We start from the raw sequence: 14,760 nt of genomic DNA, 5'->3' as shown, positions 1-14,760 counted from the left end.
ACTGAGGAGCATGATTTAAGAGATTGTTTATTTGACTCTCCCGGTGGGCACATTATCCCTAATACTTGGCACAATATTAACTTTAATCTTGCTTTCTTAATTGTTACAGTAACAATTGGCACAAAGTAACAATGCAGGGAGTATTGCCTCGGTAACACTCATGTAACTCTCCAGGTCTGCATTCAGAACTTCAGGTCATAAACAAGCTGACTGATCACTTCCTGCAATTAGGCATCTGTATATGAGAAGATCATTGTTAATCTTGTTAAGCTTCCTATCGATCCAAGAATGTTTATATTACTGGATTAAAATCAGTGAATTTATAGAAAAAAAGGCATATTTAAAATTGTGTAGAGGTAAATTTTATTTGATGTTGCAAAATGAAGAAGGAAAATGTTACTTGCCACGATGACCACATTTTAATGACTGTTAAAGGCTCATGGTCTATACTGTAAGACTACGTTGTACTAAAAACTGGTGGCCTTCTGCAGATTCTAAAGTCCAAGTGATGATATAAAATTGAAATTAAAAGTTTATTTCCTTGAAAAAGTTAAAGAAAATAAATTTATGTGCTTCTAATTTTCATGTAAAAATTATATAGGTATGTAAGGATAATTATTCTTACAGTTTGTAAAGTAATTAAATAATGAAAAAGAGACAGTTCTCCTCGAAACATATGCTAAAATTCTCAACAGTGATTTCCTAAGTTTCTGGTAATATTTTTTCCCCTAGAAAATGAGGTCAATGATATAACATGAAGAATACATGAATATCACTTTATAACTCTTCAGAAATTCATGTAATGTGTACATGAGTTCATACTGAAAAATTTATTCAAATCAGATTGAATTAAAATACCACATTTATCCAGAGGTCACCCACCCTCCAAAAACTTAACTATCTAGACCTAAGGCCTTAAGGCGGTTTCGATGTATTCTACAGGTCAGATACCAAGAACCATGGCTCTCAAACAAAGTCAGATTAGAATATACGTGAAAAAAATTTAAAAATTTTAAAAGGCTTCTGAGTAACCAAGATAACGTAAAGTTTATAGAGTTAGGTTGTCTACATAGAAGAGACAATATTTATGTTGATCTCAGATACGAGTTTAGGGATATAGATTACGAGAATAAAACTTACATATATGGTCATTTAAAAAGCACTTAAATATGTATTTTCTCACTAGATGTAGTTACCGGCAGATTAGGACTTGGGCGATTAGGAGAAGGACGTGGGGGAGTGAAAACGAGCACGCTGCTGGAGGCGTGCCACCGCCCTGGCAGCTGGACGAAGTGACAGCTAGCTACAAAAGGAGCGAGAGAAACCCACCCAACTTCGTAATCTGAAACCAAGTTTCAAGGATGACTTGTGCAGAAACCTTTCAATGGCTCCATGATATATATCTTCCCAGGACAGCCTTCTATCCCTTAGAGGCCTTAATAAACCCTTTGGGCCATGCATTAAGAATTACTACAGTATAATAAATGATTATAATGATAACTCTGCATCGTTAAAAGTTGATCTATGCTTAGCATACTCCATTTTAAGAGGTGAAATGAATTAAAGGCAGGAAATAAGTTTTACAAATACCTATCAAAATTTAAAGCTTTGGTGCTTAAATGTGAAGATCTGAGTGATTCTGAAAAATTGCAATATGAGATACCAATTCCTCAAATAATTATAGTACCTTCCTCTGTTAGCAAAAAATATAATGCTATCCTTTTAGATGTGGTTAACATACGTTTGATGACTGGCTGGCCGTCTAGTCACATTACAAACTCGGTATTTTCGTTTCATCTGTCCACAGTGAGTCACCTCAACTTTAAGACCTGAAGTTGAAAACAAAAGTTAAAATATCAGTATTAATTAAAATCATAGTGATAAAAACATTCAAATGTCTTCGGAAAGACATGCCATTGCATAGGACATAAATTGCAAGGAAATGGGAACAATTTAATTATGTATAGGCAAAAAGCCTCAGCTAAGCAGAAAATAGTAGAACCTAGATGACTCAAGATTTGGAACCACCTTAATTTATTACTTCATTCAATATATAATTACTAAGCATCAGTTATGTTAGGGTGCACATGAAACTTATATTCCAATGAGAAAAGATATCTAATAACAAGCAAAGAAGAAAAGAAATTCCAAAAGGAAAATAAACTTGTGTTAGTTCATTAAAATAGAAGTTTTTAAAACAGTAAGTGCCTGATATGTGCCAGGTATTATGCTAGAAGCTTTAAAATCTAATTGCATTTAAGCTTATAAATCTAATTGGATTCAATTCTCACAACAGTCTTACTAGATACATAATATTATCTTTACCTTGGAGATGAATAATCTAAGGCTCACAGTGGCTAAGTAACTTGCCCAAGGTTCCACTGATAGATTTGGCTGGGATGGGATGGAAGCCCAGGTGAGTCTGCCTCCCAGACCACGTGGGCCCCCATCAGCTTCTTGCACCCCGCTGAACTGCCTCTCCAAGATTATGGTAACGCAAATACCTACCTCTGATTTCTTTGGTAAACTTGACACGCTGGGAGTCTGTTAGAGGTTTGGTCTGTTCATTGATGTTCTGAATGTCTAAAACCTCGCACATGAACTCAATGATAGGCTGAGCCCGGTAGAAAGCAGTTGCAGATACTAACAAAGAGAGAGGAAGGAGACTTAGCTTCAAGGAGAGGGACAGGACCAAGGCAACCGGCCCAAAGATTTAAGGATAAAGAGAGTTCCATCCTACCATCAATATTGAGCATCATATTCCACATGGCAGGTCTCACAGACTGGTGAAAGCCAAACCAAACCTCCCTGCCCCCTCCCAGAGGGTGGTAGTAACCTTCCGGAGGTGAGAAAAAGGAACGGCCCACTGGAGTGTACCTGAAGAAATACAAGTTTGCATGTTTTACAATAAAAAGTTGAAAAGTCTTTCATTTCACTCTCAACTTTGTAAATTGAAACCAAGTTTGAACTATGACTTATGTAGAATCCTTTCAATGGCTCCAATGCAAACTATCAAAAAAAAAAAAAAAAAGGTCTGATATCTGTGGCAAAGAATGCAAACTAAGGTACTAACCTCATGGAGGGAAGGTGTCTTGTGATAACATCAAGTGCTTGTACTGAGTCATCTGGGACTTCATTCAAGTGCCCGGCTAAAGCTTCTAAAAGCAACTGAAGGCTCACAACTGACACCCACTGAACAGACACTTTAAAGGTCTGGTCTTTACCCTCACCTGGAAGGGTCACTTCCATATCAACCTAAGGAAAAATACATATACATGTATATTTACAAAGGCTGAGAGAAAGTTCCCAGAAATATTCAGTATAGTATATGCATAGATATTTATACACTTCTGTAATTGCAAAACACTGGAAACAACTTACATGTCCATCAATAGGGAAATGATTTAATATCAACTATTAATATTATGCAATATTTTAAAAATGAGGTAGACGTTACAAAATCTAGGAACCTCAGAAACATTATGCTAAGTGAAGTAAAGCCAGACACAAAATGACAAATATTAGATGAAGTACCTAGAAGAATCAAAGTCATAGAGACAGAAGGTAGACTGGTGGTTACCAGTGACTGGGGGGAGGAGGAACGGGAGGTTATTGTAGAATGGGGACAGAGTTTCAGTTTGGGATGATGAAAAACTTCTGAGGTGGACAGTGGTCACAACTGTACAACAATGTGAATATACTTAATGCCACAGAATTCTACAAGTAAAAATGGTTAGAATAGTCAATTTTATGTTATGTATACTTTACCACAATAAAAAATTGTTTTGAATTAAAAAAATAATAAGGGCCATGGCAGGGTAGCTCAGTTGGTCAGAGCCTAATCCTAACATGCTGGAGTTGCGGGTTCAGCCTCCGGTCAGGGCACATACAGGAAGCAATCAATGAATGAACGCATAAATAAGCAGAGCAACAAATCGACGTTTTTCTCTAAGTCAATTTACAAAATAATAAGGTAGATTTAAATGTACAGAAATGGAAAGAACTCCCAGACATATTGTTAAATGAAAAAAAATATATCAGAACAATATGAAAACAAATAATGTACATAAATAAATGCATGACTAGCGGGTGCACATAAAAACATCTGAAAGGATACATACCAAACTATTAAAGTAATTTCCTCTGAAAAGGAAAATGGGATTGGGGACAGGTGGAGAGGAAGGAAGCACAGCCTTTCTAGAGTGTCTAAATAAGTTTATAATGAGTATATATTTATGAATTGCTTTTCTGATTTTTAAAATAAAAGTTTTAAAAAGTTACTGTGGTATTATGAATATTTTCATAAATGGGGGTTATATAATATTCTGTAATTTACAAAAACTCCATGTTCAGATTCAGGTGGCACTTTAACAATGTGAGTAATTTGGAATATGTGTAAAGATGACATAACCTAAATTCTAATGTTCATCTCATCTTCAATTATTGATTAACTATGGGACAAGAGAATATGGACAGAAAAATCGTAACTAGGAGAAACAACTAAGCATCGAATTGTTATTAGAAGAGGAAACATTTTTGTCCAATGTAATTACTTCTAAATTAGACCCAAGTCTAATAAATAGTTCTTACTGTTAACACTTACCCTATCCCGTCCAATTGGCAGTGGATGTGCCGTGTACATGTTTCTTTTGCCATCATAGCCAGGCTGCCGATCACCAAATATTTGCATCTTGAAGTGCCGCACCATTGTATCTACTACCTCCCTTAACAGTAATGGAGACAGTGGAGGTTAGCATTGAAAATAGTTAACAGTAAGGAAACTATCATCATACCTTAATCATCTAAATTCAGTTCAAAAGACCTTGGGAAAAGTAAGAGTTAAAGTGACCATTGATTTAAATAAAAAAATAGTAAACTAAAGAAAGGTAGTAACAAGTGAACAAGAGCAACTATGAGACGATAACAAAGGGGAGAATAAAAGGAAAGCGTGATAAAATTTATGGCATCCTTTCATACTCCTGCTTTCCAAATTCCTCTCCTGTGATAAACATAGCCTTCCAAGAAAGAATAACCTCTCAGAGGTATCTACGTGTGGCATGTTCATAATTGAACGATGATAAGTTTGTTATGAAATATACACCCTTATTCGAGTACACTGGTTTTGGAAAAGAAAGTGGGCAGAAATTCAGAAATCTGAGGGTCAATAAATCTAAGATGCATCATACTCAAAGGAGTTAAGTTAACCACTTTGACGAATGCTATTTATAATTCTGCATACTGTCTTGTTTTATTCCAAAATGCTCCCAAGCAGTGAAGAGAAGGGAATGTTGTGAAATATCCTCATTCCACAAAGGCTACCAATGTAGTTTCTTTCTTTTTAGAATGAAAGCCTTTCTCTCAAGCATGTGTAGCTTTACTGAAGTGTTCTTGCCTATATGCCAGATCACACTGTATGCAGGTCCTCAAATAAATGCCGTTACAGGAACACAACAGTATATAGTTTAAGCTGGAGACTGAGACTTTGGAATGCTAGAGTCAATGAAAAGTCAGGTGCTGTGACTTACCAATGTTTGTGATAATAAGAGCATTCTTAGAAAAGCAAGAATCTTAATATTAAAGACTGCTTGAATATCAAAGTGTGGAAACAAAGAAAAGGAAAGTGGTGTTCTCAGTACCCTGGAAGAATATCTGCTACAGGACGATGTCTTCACACTTGGTAAATTCCTGTCATGTAGACCACAGTGTTTAAACCACCTCATCCAGACCCCCCTTGGATAACGGGGGAATGAAACAGAACTTCTCTCTCAGTTTACTTTCTTCAGTACTCCAAGATGATCCACCTGTCTTTCTGCTTATGTCTTTCTCGTGTCCATTACCAGCACTTAGTAATAAAATTTGAATTTCCAGACAGTTCTATTTCCCATAGACACTAATGCCTTCACCTACTTTTATAAATTTCTGCTACCCTTGGACAATGAAAGAGTGACTTTTCTTCTTCCTTCAATAAGTGTTTACTGATTGAACAATGATGTACCCAGCACTCTGCTGGAATCTGTGGAGGATAATCAAGTATGACACAGCAAAGAAACTTATCATCTCAGAGAAAAACAAAGCCTACATGATGAAAGAATTAAAGAAAAAAGAATTAGAGAACAGTATGATGTGTAATAAATATCAATTATATGCATTTATATAGAAGTCTATTCTTTCTAAGCCTTACCTGTTGACTCTACGAGGCCGTTTTTCTGGTTTAATATCCACATCATAGTGATATACATCTATTTTAGGAATCTGAACCTGAAAATGATTGGCTAACAGTCGAATTGGTTTTCCAACAGTTCCAAGGCCAGGACGACGAGGTGGCTGGAACAGGCTGGTTGGAGGTCCTGAAGAGATTCAAAGACATTTGATGTGCCATTGGTCATGAAGGATAATATGCCCTTGATGATGATGGTGATAGCTACAATTACTGAGATCTTATTATTCACTAAATATACTAACATATAAAGAGTTTGGAGAATCTTTTTATCTAAGGTTCTCTAGATTTCCAATATTTTACCATGTTGCTATTACTTTGGAAATGAGGAACACGAAAATTAGATAGACAATATGATGAACTCCTCTCAGATGTCAGCTCAGCATCAGTAGATCTATAGATAGGCTTATAAAATGATAGGCATTTTAATTTTTTTAGAAGATTTTATTTATTTATTTTTAGAGAGAGGAGAAGGGAGAAAGAGAGAGAGAGAAACATCAATGTGGGAGAGACACATCAATCAGTTGCCTCTTGTATACATCCAACTGGGGACCTGGCCCACAACCCAGGTATGTGCCCTGACTGGGAATTGAACCAGCGTCCTTTTGGTTCGCAGGCCAGCACTCAATCCACTGAGCCACACCGGCCAGGGCATATATGCCTGTTTAAATAAAAATCTCTAGACTCTGGGTGCCATCATCCTGTTCAGGCTGGAGAGGGTCCATTAATCTTCCACAAATCAGCCTGCATTATTATAATTTGTATAGACAGGATGAGGTTAAACAGCAGTATATTTATCAATTTACTTGCTAATTTAGATAGTGAAACGACCTCAATAATGCTAAACTTTCTTGTTTATAACCTGATATTTTTAGAATCTAGACAATCTGAAATTTCCTGATCATAAGGTCTAGTTTATTTATTTATTTAACAAATATTTATTCACTTACTACATGTCTGATTTGCACTATGGACTCAGGAAAAAGACAGTTTCTGCCTTCAAGAACTCACAGTCATTCTCGACCCAGGGTAGATTTTGTCCCCCAGGAACTAGGCAAATGTCTGGAGAGATTTTTAGCTGTCACAGTCTGGGAGATATTTGTCTACAAAAGCCTTATCCCTTTCTGATGATAATGTCAAGTGGACACTGGCCTAAAAATATACATATTTTCTGCTATGAATAGGTGTTCAGTAAAGTGGGCTATGATTGCAATGGAAAGTTACAACAGGCTCTTTTATTGTCATGACATTTTATCAAGAACAAAGACAATTCACCGAGGAAAGAAAACTTTGATGCAAGATCCTGTCTTGCCCATCATTATTTAGGAATATCAAAGCAAACGCTTTAATGAAATTTGTGCTGACAGACCACCATATACAAATTCTTTAAGTACTGAATCTTTTCACATATTAAATTAATTGTTCATTCAGCCCCTAAATTCTACTCATCCTTCAAAACTCAGGTCAGATGTGACCTCCTTGGAAAGCCTTTCCAGAATCTCCTGGACTGGAAGATGCATCCTCTGTGTTCCCAAGACCCTCTGTATAATGGAGCACCTTGTACAAGTACATAGAAACAACCTGCTAAATTACTCTTTCCTCCACTAGACTGTAAACTTAGAAGAAACGGACCTCCAGTTCATTGTTATCTCTTCAAGACCTAATTCAATGATGAGTACATTGTAGAAATTCGGTAAATGTTCAACTCACCACTACCAATAATCCTTGTAGCAGTTCCAAATAGAAACTAAACAGAAACCCAATCAAGTCCTCAAACCCAAAAATTGACAATTATTTTTCATTAAAGCAAAAGCACATAATTTATACTAAAAATATTATTATTGCTTGGAGATAAGTTCTACTTCTGGTGTAAAAGGGGATCTGCTCTAAGTGTGATAAGATATTACAAACAAGGTACGAGGTAAATAATAAATAGCAGAGGTGATTAGCACACTGAATCAAATCACAGAGATATGTCAGCCCTGTATATCCCAACGCAAGCTTAATCATTATATCATAAAGCTGGACGAAATCCAGCTTGATGAGAGAAATTTGGAATCAGAAATTTGGGTCAAATAACCTACTCAAGGACATATGACTAAAATTTTATTTTATTTTATTTGTTCTTAGTTCCTGCTTAGCCTGAAGACCTTGGTTTTAAATTATGACTAGAATCCAGATCTTCTGACCTCCAGTCCAATGCTTTCTCTTCCCCAATATACCTCATAATCCTATGGTATCTCTGTCTCCCTAAACTACTTGATACCAGAGGGACAAAGGCGGAGGAAATGAAGGCAAAGGGATTAAGAAGTGGAGAAAAGCAAACAGTGTGTTTCTTTTCATTGGCAAGAAAGAAAAGTCAGAAGGTGAGTGATCATTTCTTTTAATACATTTAGAAGATTTATTTAGAAAACTATATTCTACAATTTTCCAGTCCAAAAGCTGGTTTATTTGAGTTTAGCAAACTACTTATGAAGAAAAGGCACAGTGGCTAAAGCTCTGGCACCAGATTGCCTGGGTTTCAACCGTGGTTTACCACTCCCTAACTGCACGACCTTGGTCTAGTTTCTGAGCCTCTCTGTGCCTCACTTTTCTTATCTATAAAACAGGGAATATGTGGTAATAATAGCATCTACCTCTTAAGGCTATAGTGAGGATCCCATGAGATAATGTATATAAATGGCTTAACACAGTGCCCCATAATAATAGTAAGTGCTCAATACATGTTAGCTAGTAGATTATACTTGCATAAATATTACAGTGCTCGAAGGTCCCTGGGCTTTATATTGGGGGCATCACAAACACTTGGTGACAGTCAGAAAATTACTTCTTCCAAAAAGGAAACAAATATGATAACATAGATCAGATAAAGTTAGCCTTAAATGAAAAGAAGGGCATTAGACCAGGACAGATGACCCAGACTCACCCTCATTTCACCATTCAGCCTTGAGACCTGATCAAGTCAAATAAGCTCTCTGTATCTCTTTTCTCATTTGTAAAATGGGGATAATATATGCTTTGCTTACATTGCAGAGAATCCAATGAGCTAATAGCTACGAAGGTGCTTTCCAAACTGTTAAGCACTGTAAAAATAAAAGTTATCACTACTATAACCAACATCAATGGTATCTAATTAATGCATTTCCAAGTTATTGTTGTCAGAAACCGAAATGGGGTGAGGGAGAGCAGAGGAAGGCTAAGAACGCATCAATAATTGTTCAAGTGGGGAGAGCACAAAGCTCGAGATCAGTGTGCTTCAAAAAAGGAGCAGGGAAGAGCTTCTCTAGGTTCTAAAACAACCTGGACAGAATATCCCACAAGACTATCAACTCCCTTTGCTCTGATTCTATGCTTGGCATCCAGCTTCTTGTTATTACTTTGGTTTCCAAGGTACTGCAACACCAAAAAGGGAGTTTGCCAGAGGGCAGGCAAGAAAATATTCCAGTCAACAGAAAAGATCTATGTGACATTTTGGCTTATTCATTAGCATCTTATAAATGTGGTTAGTGAGACTTCATTTTCCACAATTTTAGGTGAACTGGTAAGTCCTCAAACCTGCAAAAGCTAAAGTCAAACAACAACAACAACAACAACAACAACAACAACAACAAGATGCCTGGGACATTCCTACCACCACCAGGTTGATCTTTTCCGTGAAAATCAGTTTGTACATACAGTTACATAGTCTCTTTCAATACAAATGCAACAGTTGCCTCAATTATGAGTTACTAACAGGGGAGGGAGGGAAGGAACATTTGTTAGTGTCTATAATGCATTGGTCTCTACAAGACTTCTCACGTACATTATCTCATTTCATTCTCACAACAATCTCACAGCAGTAATTATTATTACTTCATTTTATAGATGAGGAAATGAAAGTTCAAAGGAATTAAGTAATTTGCCCAAGGTTATACAACTATTAAATTACTAGATTGGATTTGAACAGAAGTCTGTTACATTCCTAAAGACTGGATCATGCCTTTAGCCAGGGGCTATAGTTAAAGTAACCCAGCATAATACTCACACTGAGGTTTATCAAATAATATTACTGTGACAAAAGCAATTTATTTTTAAAAGGCATATGAAATTTTATCATGAGATCCTTTTGAAAAAAATAGTTTAAGCAGGAAATTAAGGTGGGATTAAATCATTCAGTGCTGTTAACAAATTTTAAGTAAACAAACCTAGAAAGTTTCCAAACTCAAATGGTAAAGTGAATTTTCTATGCACTAAAAAAATGAAATGCTCTACAACTAAGTGCACTATGCAAAGAAGGTTTGATAGTAAAGTTAATTCTATCACAGCCCCTAAACCCTGCCCGGCTCAGCCAAAGCGTTAGAAATCTGTGGGGGCTGCAGGGGGGAGCCCCAGGCTCCAATCTGCCGGGCACTTGTTACAACCTGGACTGGTTCCTCTGGGCAGAGTGGGGGAGATAACCACAGGCCACTCATAATGACAGTAAATTATAGTTTCCAAAGCACTTTCTTCTTCATTTGATCCTCGCAACCACTCATAACCCAGTTAGAAGACAACTCGGGGCATTAAAGCCTGGGCTGGAGCGGGTTGGCTGCTAACTCGCTTGTCACTAGGGTATTAGTCCAGACTACTTTCGGACTGTCACACAGACCGACAGGTAGAGGCATAGGGCTGTATTGCCCGGGCCATCAGGGCCTTCAAGAAAGGGGGAGTACTTTGCCCCTTGGCCTTGGGGACAAGGGGTGTTCCTTATCTGAGGGCTCTGGACGTCTGCCATTGCAAAGAAAAACAGGACTGCAGCCCAAAACCAAGAATATCCCTGGTAGTAGGTGGGGGACCTTCCGAGTCCAGTCCAGGCCAGGCCTCCGCAGCGCACCAGCCACAGATCATCCCTTCGGAGGCCCAAATTGGCCTGTCTCCACCACCTCCTCGAGGTTGGGTCAGGTCTCCCCTCTACCTGGAGGCGCGAGTCACCTTCCTGGGCCTCCCTCCACTCAGACCTCCAGATCCGGCTCATCTCTCCAAGCTGGGGCGCGGTCCCCGCCCCCGGAGGCCCGGGTCAGCTCCCTCCTCCTTGTGCAGTGGGGCACGGGTCCCATTCCCCGGGGCCTCACGGCCCGAACCCGGGTACGCACGAGCCGTTGGGGGCGACCGAGAGCGACAGTCCCGCCCGCCCACCAACCCATCCCGGGGCTCCATTCCGGCCCGAGCGCTCCCCTCACCTGGTCCCAGCGCCTCCATGGCGGCGGCGGGGGCCGCCTCGCCCCGGTCCCCGGCGCCTCCCGCTCCGGGCCCCGCCGCCGCCGCCGCTGCGTAACGCTTGATCTCCGGAATATTGGCGCTGGAGGGGAGCGCCGCGGAGACGCGGGCGCTGGGCAGGGGGCGGCGGCGGCGCCTGGCCGGGGGACAGGGACCCGACTCCCGCGGCTCTTCCGGCCTCAGCGACAACAAAAACAATCCCCGCCGCCGCCGCCGCCGCTGCCAGCTGGAACGGGAGCGGGAGCCGGCGCGCGCGCCCGGCGGGCGGGGACCCGGCGCGGGGTGCGCGCGGCCCGGGGTCCCGGCTCGCGGAGGGGGCGTGCGCTGCTCTGGAGGCCGGGTCCACCGAGCCCTGCAAGGGGCAGGGAGAGGAGATGGGGCTGGGCGAGCGCGCGCCGGAGGGGGCAGTGCCCCGAGGACGTGTCGTGTACGCGCGCGCCCGCCCGCACTGCCCTGTCTGCCCAGGGCAGCCATCCCGGGCATAACGACTTTGGGGGGGCTACGTGCGATCATCCCAGAGTCTCCTGTCACTCAGTGCCCCGCGAAAGATAGGGATTCCAGACTCCGCTGATCCGCAAACAGCCTCCACTGCTGCCAGTGGAAAGTGTCCTGAGATTCACATCAGGCACCTCTCCTCCTTCCTCCTCAAACTACTTCTTTCTCCTCTGCCAGTCTCCCTTATCTGCACTGTCCTAGGACAGACAACAAGAGTCACCACGAATGCAGCACTTTCCCGCCATTTCTCCATCCAATACCGCATACCCAGGTGTCCTTCCCTCCCAAAGCAGCCAGAAGGCATCACGGAATGGACCATGATGAATGATGCATTCTCTCGCTGGTCCCACGACGAGGGCCTTTCGTCAGGAAGTCACCAGGCACCTCAACAGAGACCAGTCTTGCTGTCTCTGATGACTTCACCTTAGCAGCCAAGAGCTAAGGAAGCAGTATCCTTGGAGTCATGGTCAGCCCAGCAGGCCCAGCCTCTTGGGGGCTTTAGCTGGGACTTTGAATTGGTGAACATAGGCCAAGAAGCAGTTTCTACTCAGCAGAACGCGGGCGCTCTCTGCCCATCACTTAGAAAGGAGGGTTTAAACAACAAATTTATTTTCTCACATTTCTGGAGTCCAGACATTCAAGATCAAGGATTGGTTTCTTCTGCTATCTCTTGCCCCTGTACATGTCTGTATCCAAATTTCCTCTTCTTAGGACTCTGATAAGGACACGGGCCATAATGGATTAGGGCCCACCTTATGGACTTTGTTTTAACTTAATTATTTCTTTAAACACTTAATCTCCAAATACGGTCACATTCTGCACTGACAGTTAGAATTTCAACATATGAATTTTGAGGGGGACACAATTCAGCCCCTAACATGTGCAGTGAGATATTCATTTGAGAAGCCATAGAGCCAAATAATTTTTGTATGTAATGATTAATAATGGGAGGGGCATGCTGTGCCCAGACACTGTATTACGGGCTTCACGTGTCATTGAAACTTTATAGCCCCAGGCAAGGTAGGTATTATTAAGGAAGGTATTAAGGAAGGTATTAGGGAAGTTAAGGAAGTCAGGCTCTACGTTATATGATATGGCAGTGAAGCAGGGGAAACTGGAGTTCTAGAGCCTGCATTCTAGTCCTGCTAACCCCATCCCCTTCTGGTTATGCTGTGGGACTTTTAATCACGTGATCGGATTCTAGTCTACCGATACCATACTCCAAGGTCTTTCTACAACATCATGCCCCTTCTCTGTTAAACCAGATATTAACCGAAAACAATAATAGGGGACAGAAAGTTTGAAGGGGAGGAAGTATTCACTAAATGAGCAAACTGGTTCAGAGCTAAGAGAGTAAGAAAAACCAGCTCGAGGTCAAGTTCTGCCTTACAACTAGTAGCCACTTCCCTTCTTCCCCACTCCAGGCTGAATTCTTCTGCAGTTGAAACAGTGCTTCCAGCCTGGTTTGGGACTGCCTTTCCCCTTCTTACTTCCTAATTAAGTTTCTCTATATTATATCTGCTACCTAACCAGAGACCATAGCTCGTTTCCTGTATTGAAAATAGCCTCGGAAACTTGGGTATGAAATGTATTTACTCCGTAGCTTCAGTCGGACTGCAATGCCTCCATCCCTCTGCCTCTCGCCCTGTCATTCTTGATCACTCTGACACTGTCGTTGCAAAACTCACTCCCACTCAGGTTCCCCCCGCTGCTTTCCCCGAAGACCCTTCTGGCTGAGCCCCTCCCTCCCAAACCAAAATGCTATAGTCAATAAACTCCCCTAAACCTCAGCCTGTTCAGCAAGCCCTCCCTCCATTTCCTGCTGTGGCTGAGAAGCCGTGCCACAGAATACCACTTCCCCCTCAGCTCTCTCTGTTGGTAGCTGCTCAGTGTCCCATGTCCCACACATCTACAGGACAGGGTGAGGGCTGGGCAGAGAATTGGCAATATATTTGTCCTCATTGCACCAAACCTTGAGTTCTTAGTCTCTCTCTCTCTCTCTTTTTTTTTTTTTTTGGTCTTGTAGCCATTTTCAGGGACCTTAAGGACTTCAATGTCTTTAAGGCTTGTAACATGGCCTTACTATTGCCAGTTCTCTCTAAATTTCTGCAGAAACACATTCAGGTAAGCAGATACTGACTTATATTAAAACCATTTGTCATCTGGCCGAACCACCACAGGACCTCCCTCAACGATGTAATTAACTCAGCTCCTCGTCTTATGTCTCAGTCCAGGCCTGGCTCCCATTACATTATAAATCCTTGAGGGCAGGGCTTATGCCTTGTTCAAGTATTCAGACTTGCATCTCTGTTGCCTACCATATTGCCTGGCAACAAGTGCCTCATCAGGGAAATTAATGGAGTGAATGGACAAATGAGCAAGCTGCATAAACAGTGGGAACTAGAAACGATCCAGCCTCGGTGAACTTCCAGCTTCTCCAGAGCACAGATTTTCGAATCAGATGGTCCTGAGTTCAAATCACAGTTCCACAACATACTAATTCTAAGTACCTGGAAAAAGTCCCTCCACCTGCTGCTCAAGAATGTCTTGAGGAGGAAGTTAAATCATATGTGTGCATATTCTTTTGTCTCTAGCACTGAGTAAGTGCCCAATAGTTTACTAATTCTCTTCCCTCCTTCCCCACAGCTAAAAGCTATATGCTCCACTCTTACTGTCCCTTGAGACACAGTGAGCTCAAGATCTCAGCTCAGTACAGGGGAATGGAACAGAGTTGTCATGGACTGAACAGGTTTACACAAATCCTGTGCCCGAGCCACCTGGGGAAAGGGACTTGGCTCACCCATCTAGGGGTG

The 14,760-nt window shown here is 41.2% G+C and overlaps 1 protein-coding gene and 1 non-coding gene across 2 annotated transcripts in view; both read right to left on the bottom strand.

Annotated features, from left to right (window-relative positions):
• The window catches only part of AGO4 (argonaute RISC component 4), a 33,628-nt gene extending 22,127 nt beyond the window's left edge, over positions 1 to 11,501 (bottom strand). Inside the window, exons 1-7 of the mRNA XM_054571963.1 lie at positions 11,416 to 11,501; positions 6,182 to 6,347; positions 4,604 to 4,724; positions 3,074 to 3,255; positions 2,741 to 2,877; positions 2,509 to 2,643; positions 1,742 to 1,829 (exon numbers count right to left, since the gene is read on the bottom strand). Of these exons, the coding sequence (XP_054427938.1) occupies positions 1,742 to 1,829; positions 2,509 to 2,643; positions 2,741 to 2,877; positions 3,074 to 3,255; positions 4,604 to 4,724; positions 6,182 to 6,347; positions 11,416 to 11,434 (848 nt within the window). The 5' untranslated portion in view covers positions 11,435 to 11,501. The remainder of the gene's footprint in view (positions 1 to 1,741; positions 1,830 to 2,508; positions 2,644 to 2,740; positions 2,878 to 3,073; positions 3,256 to 4,603; positions 4,725 to 6,181; positions 6,348 to 11,415) is intronic.
• A 2,464-nt stretch (positions 11,502 to 13,965) lies between these two features.
• On the bottom strand, positions 13,966 to 14,089 carry LOC129069498 (small nucleolar RNA SNORA33). The gene has a single exon (XR_008529002.1). It is a non-coding gene; the product is annotated as a small nucleolar RNA SNORA33 (small nucleolar RNA).
• Positions 14,090 to 14,760: the final 671 nt, after the last annotated feature.

Source organism: Pteronotus mesoamericanus, unplaced genomic scaffold (genome assembly GCF_021234165.1).
Source record: "Pteronotus mesoamericanus isolate MK-2021 breed Mesoamerican mustached bat unplaced genomic scaffold, CSHL_Meso_final contig_221, whole genome shotgun sequence".
Lineage (NCBI taxonomy): Eukaryota > Metazoa > Chordata > Mammalia > Chiroptera > Mormoopidae > Pteronotus > Pteronotus mesoamericanus.
This window is presented reverse-complemented; position numbering and strand designations above follow the sequence as displayed.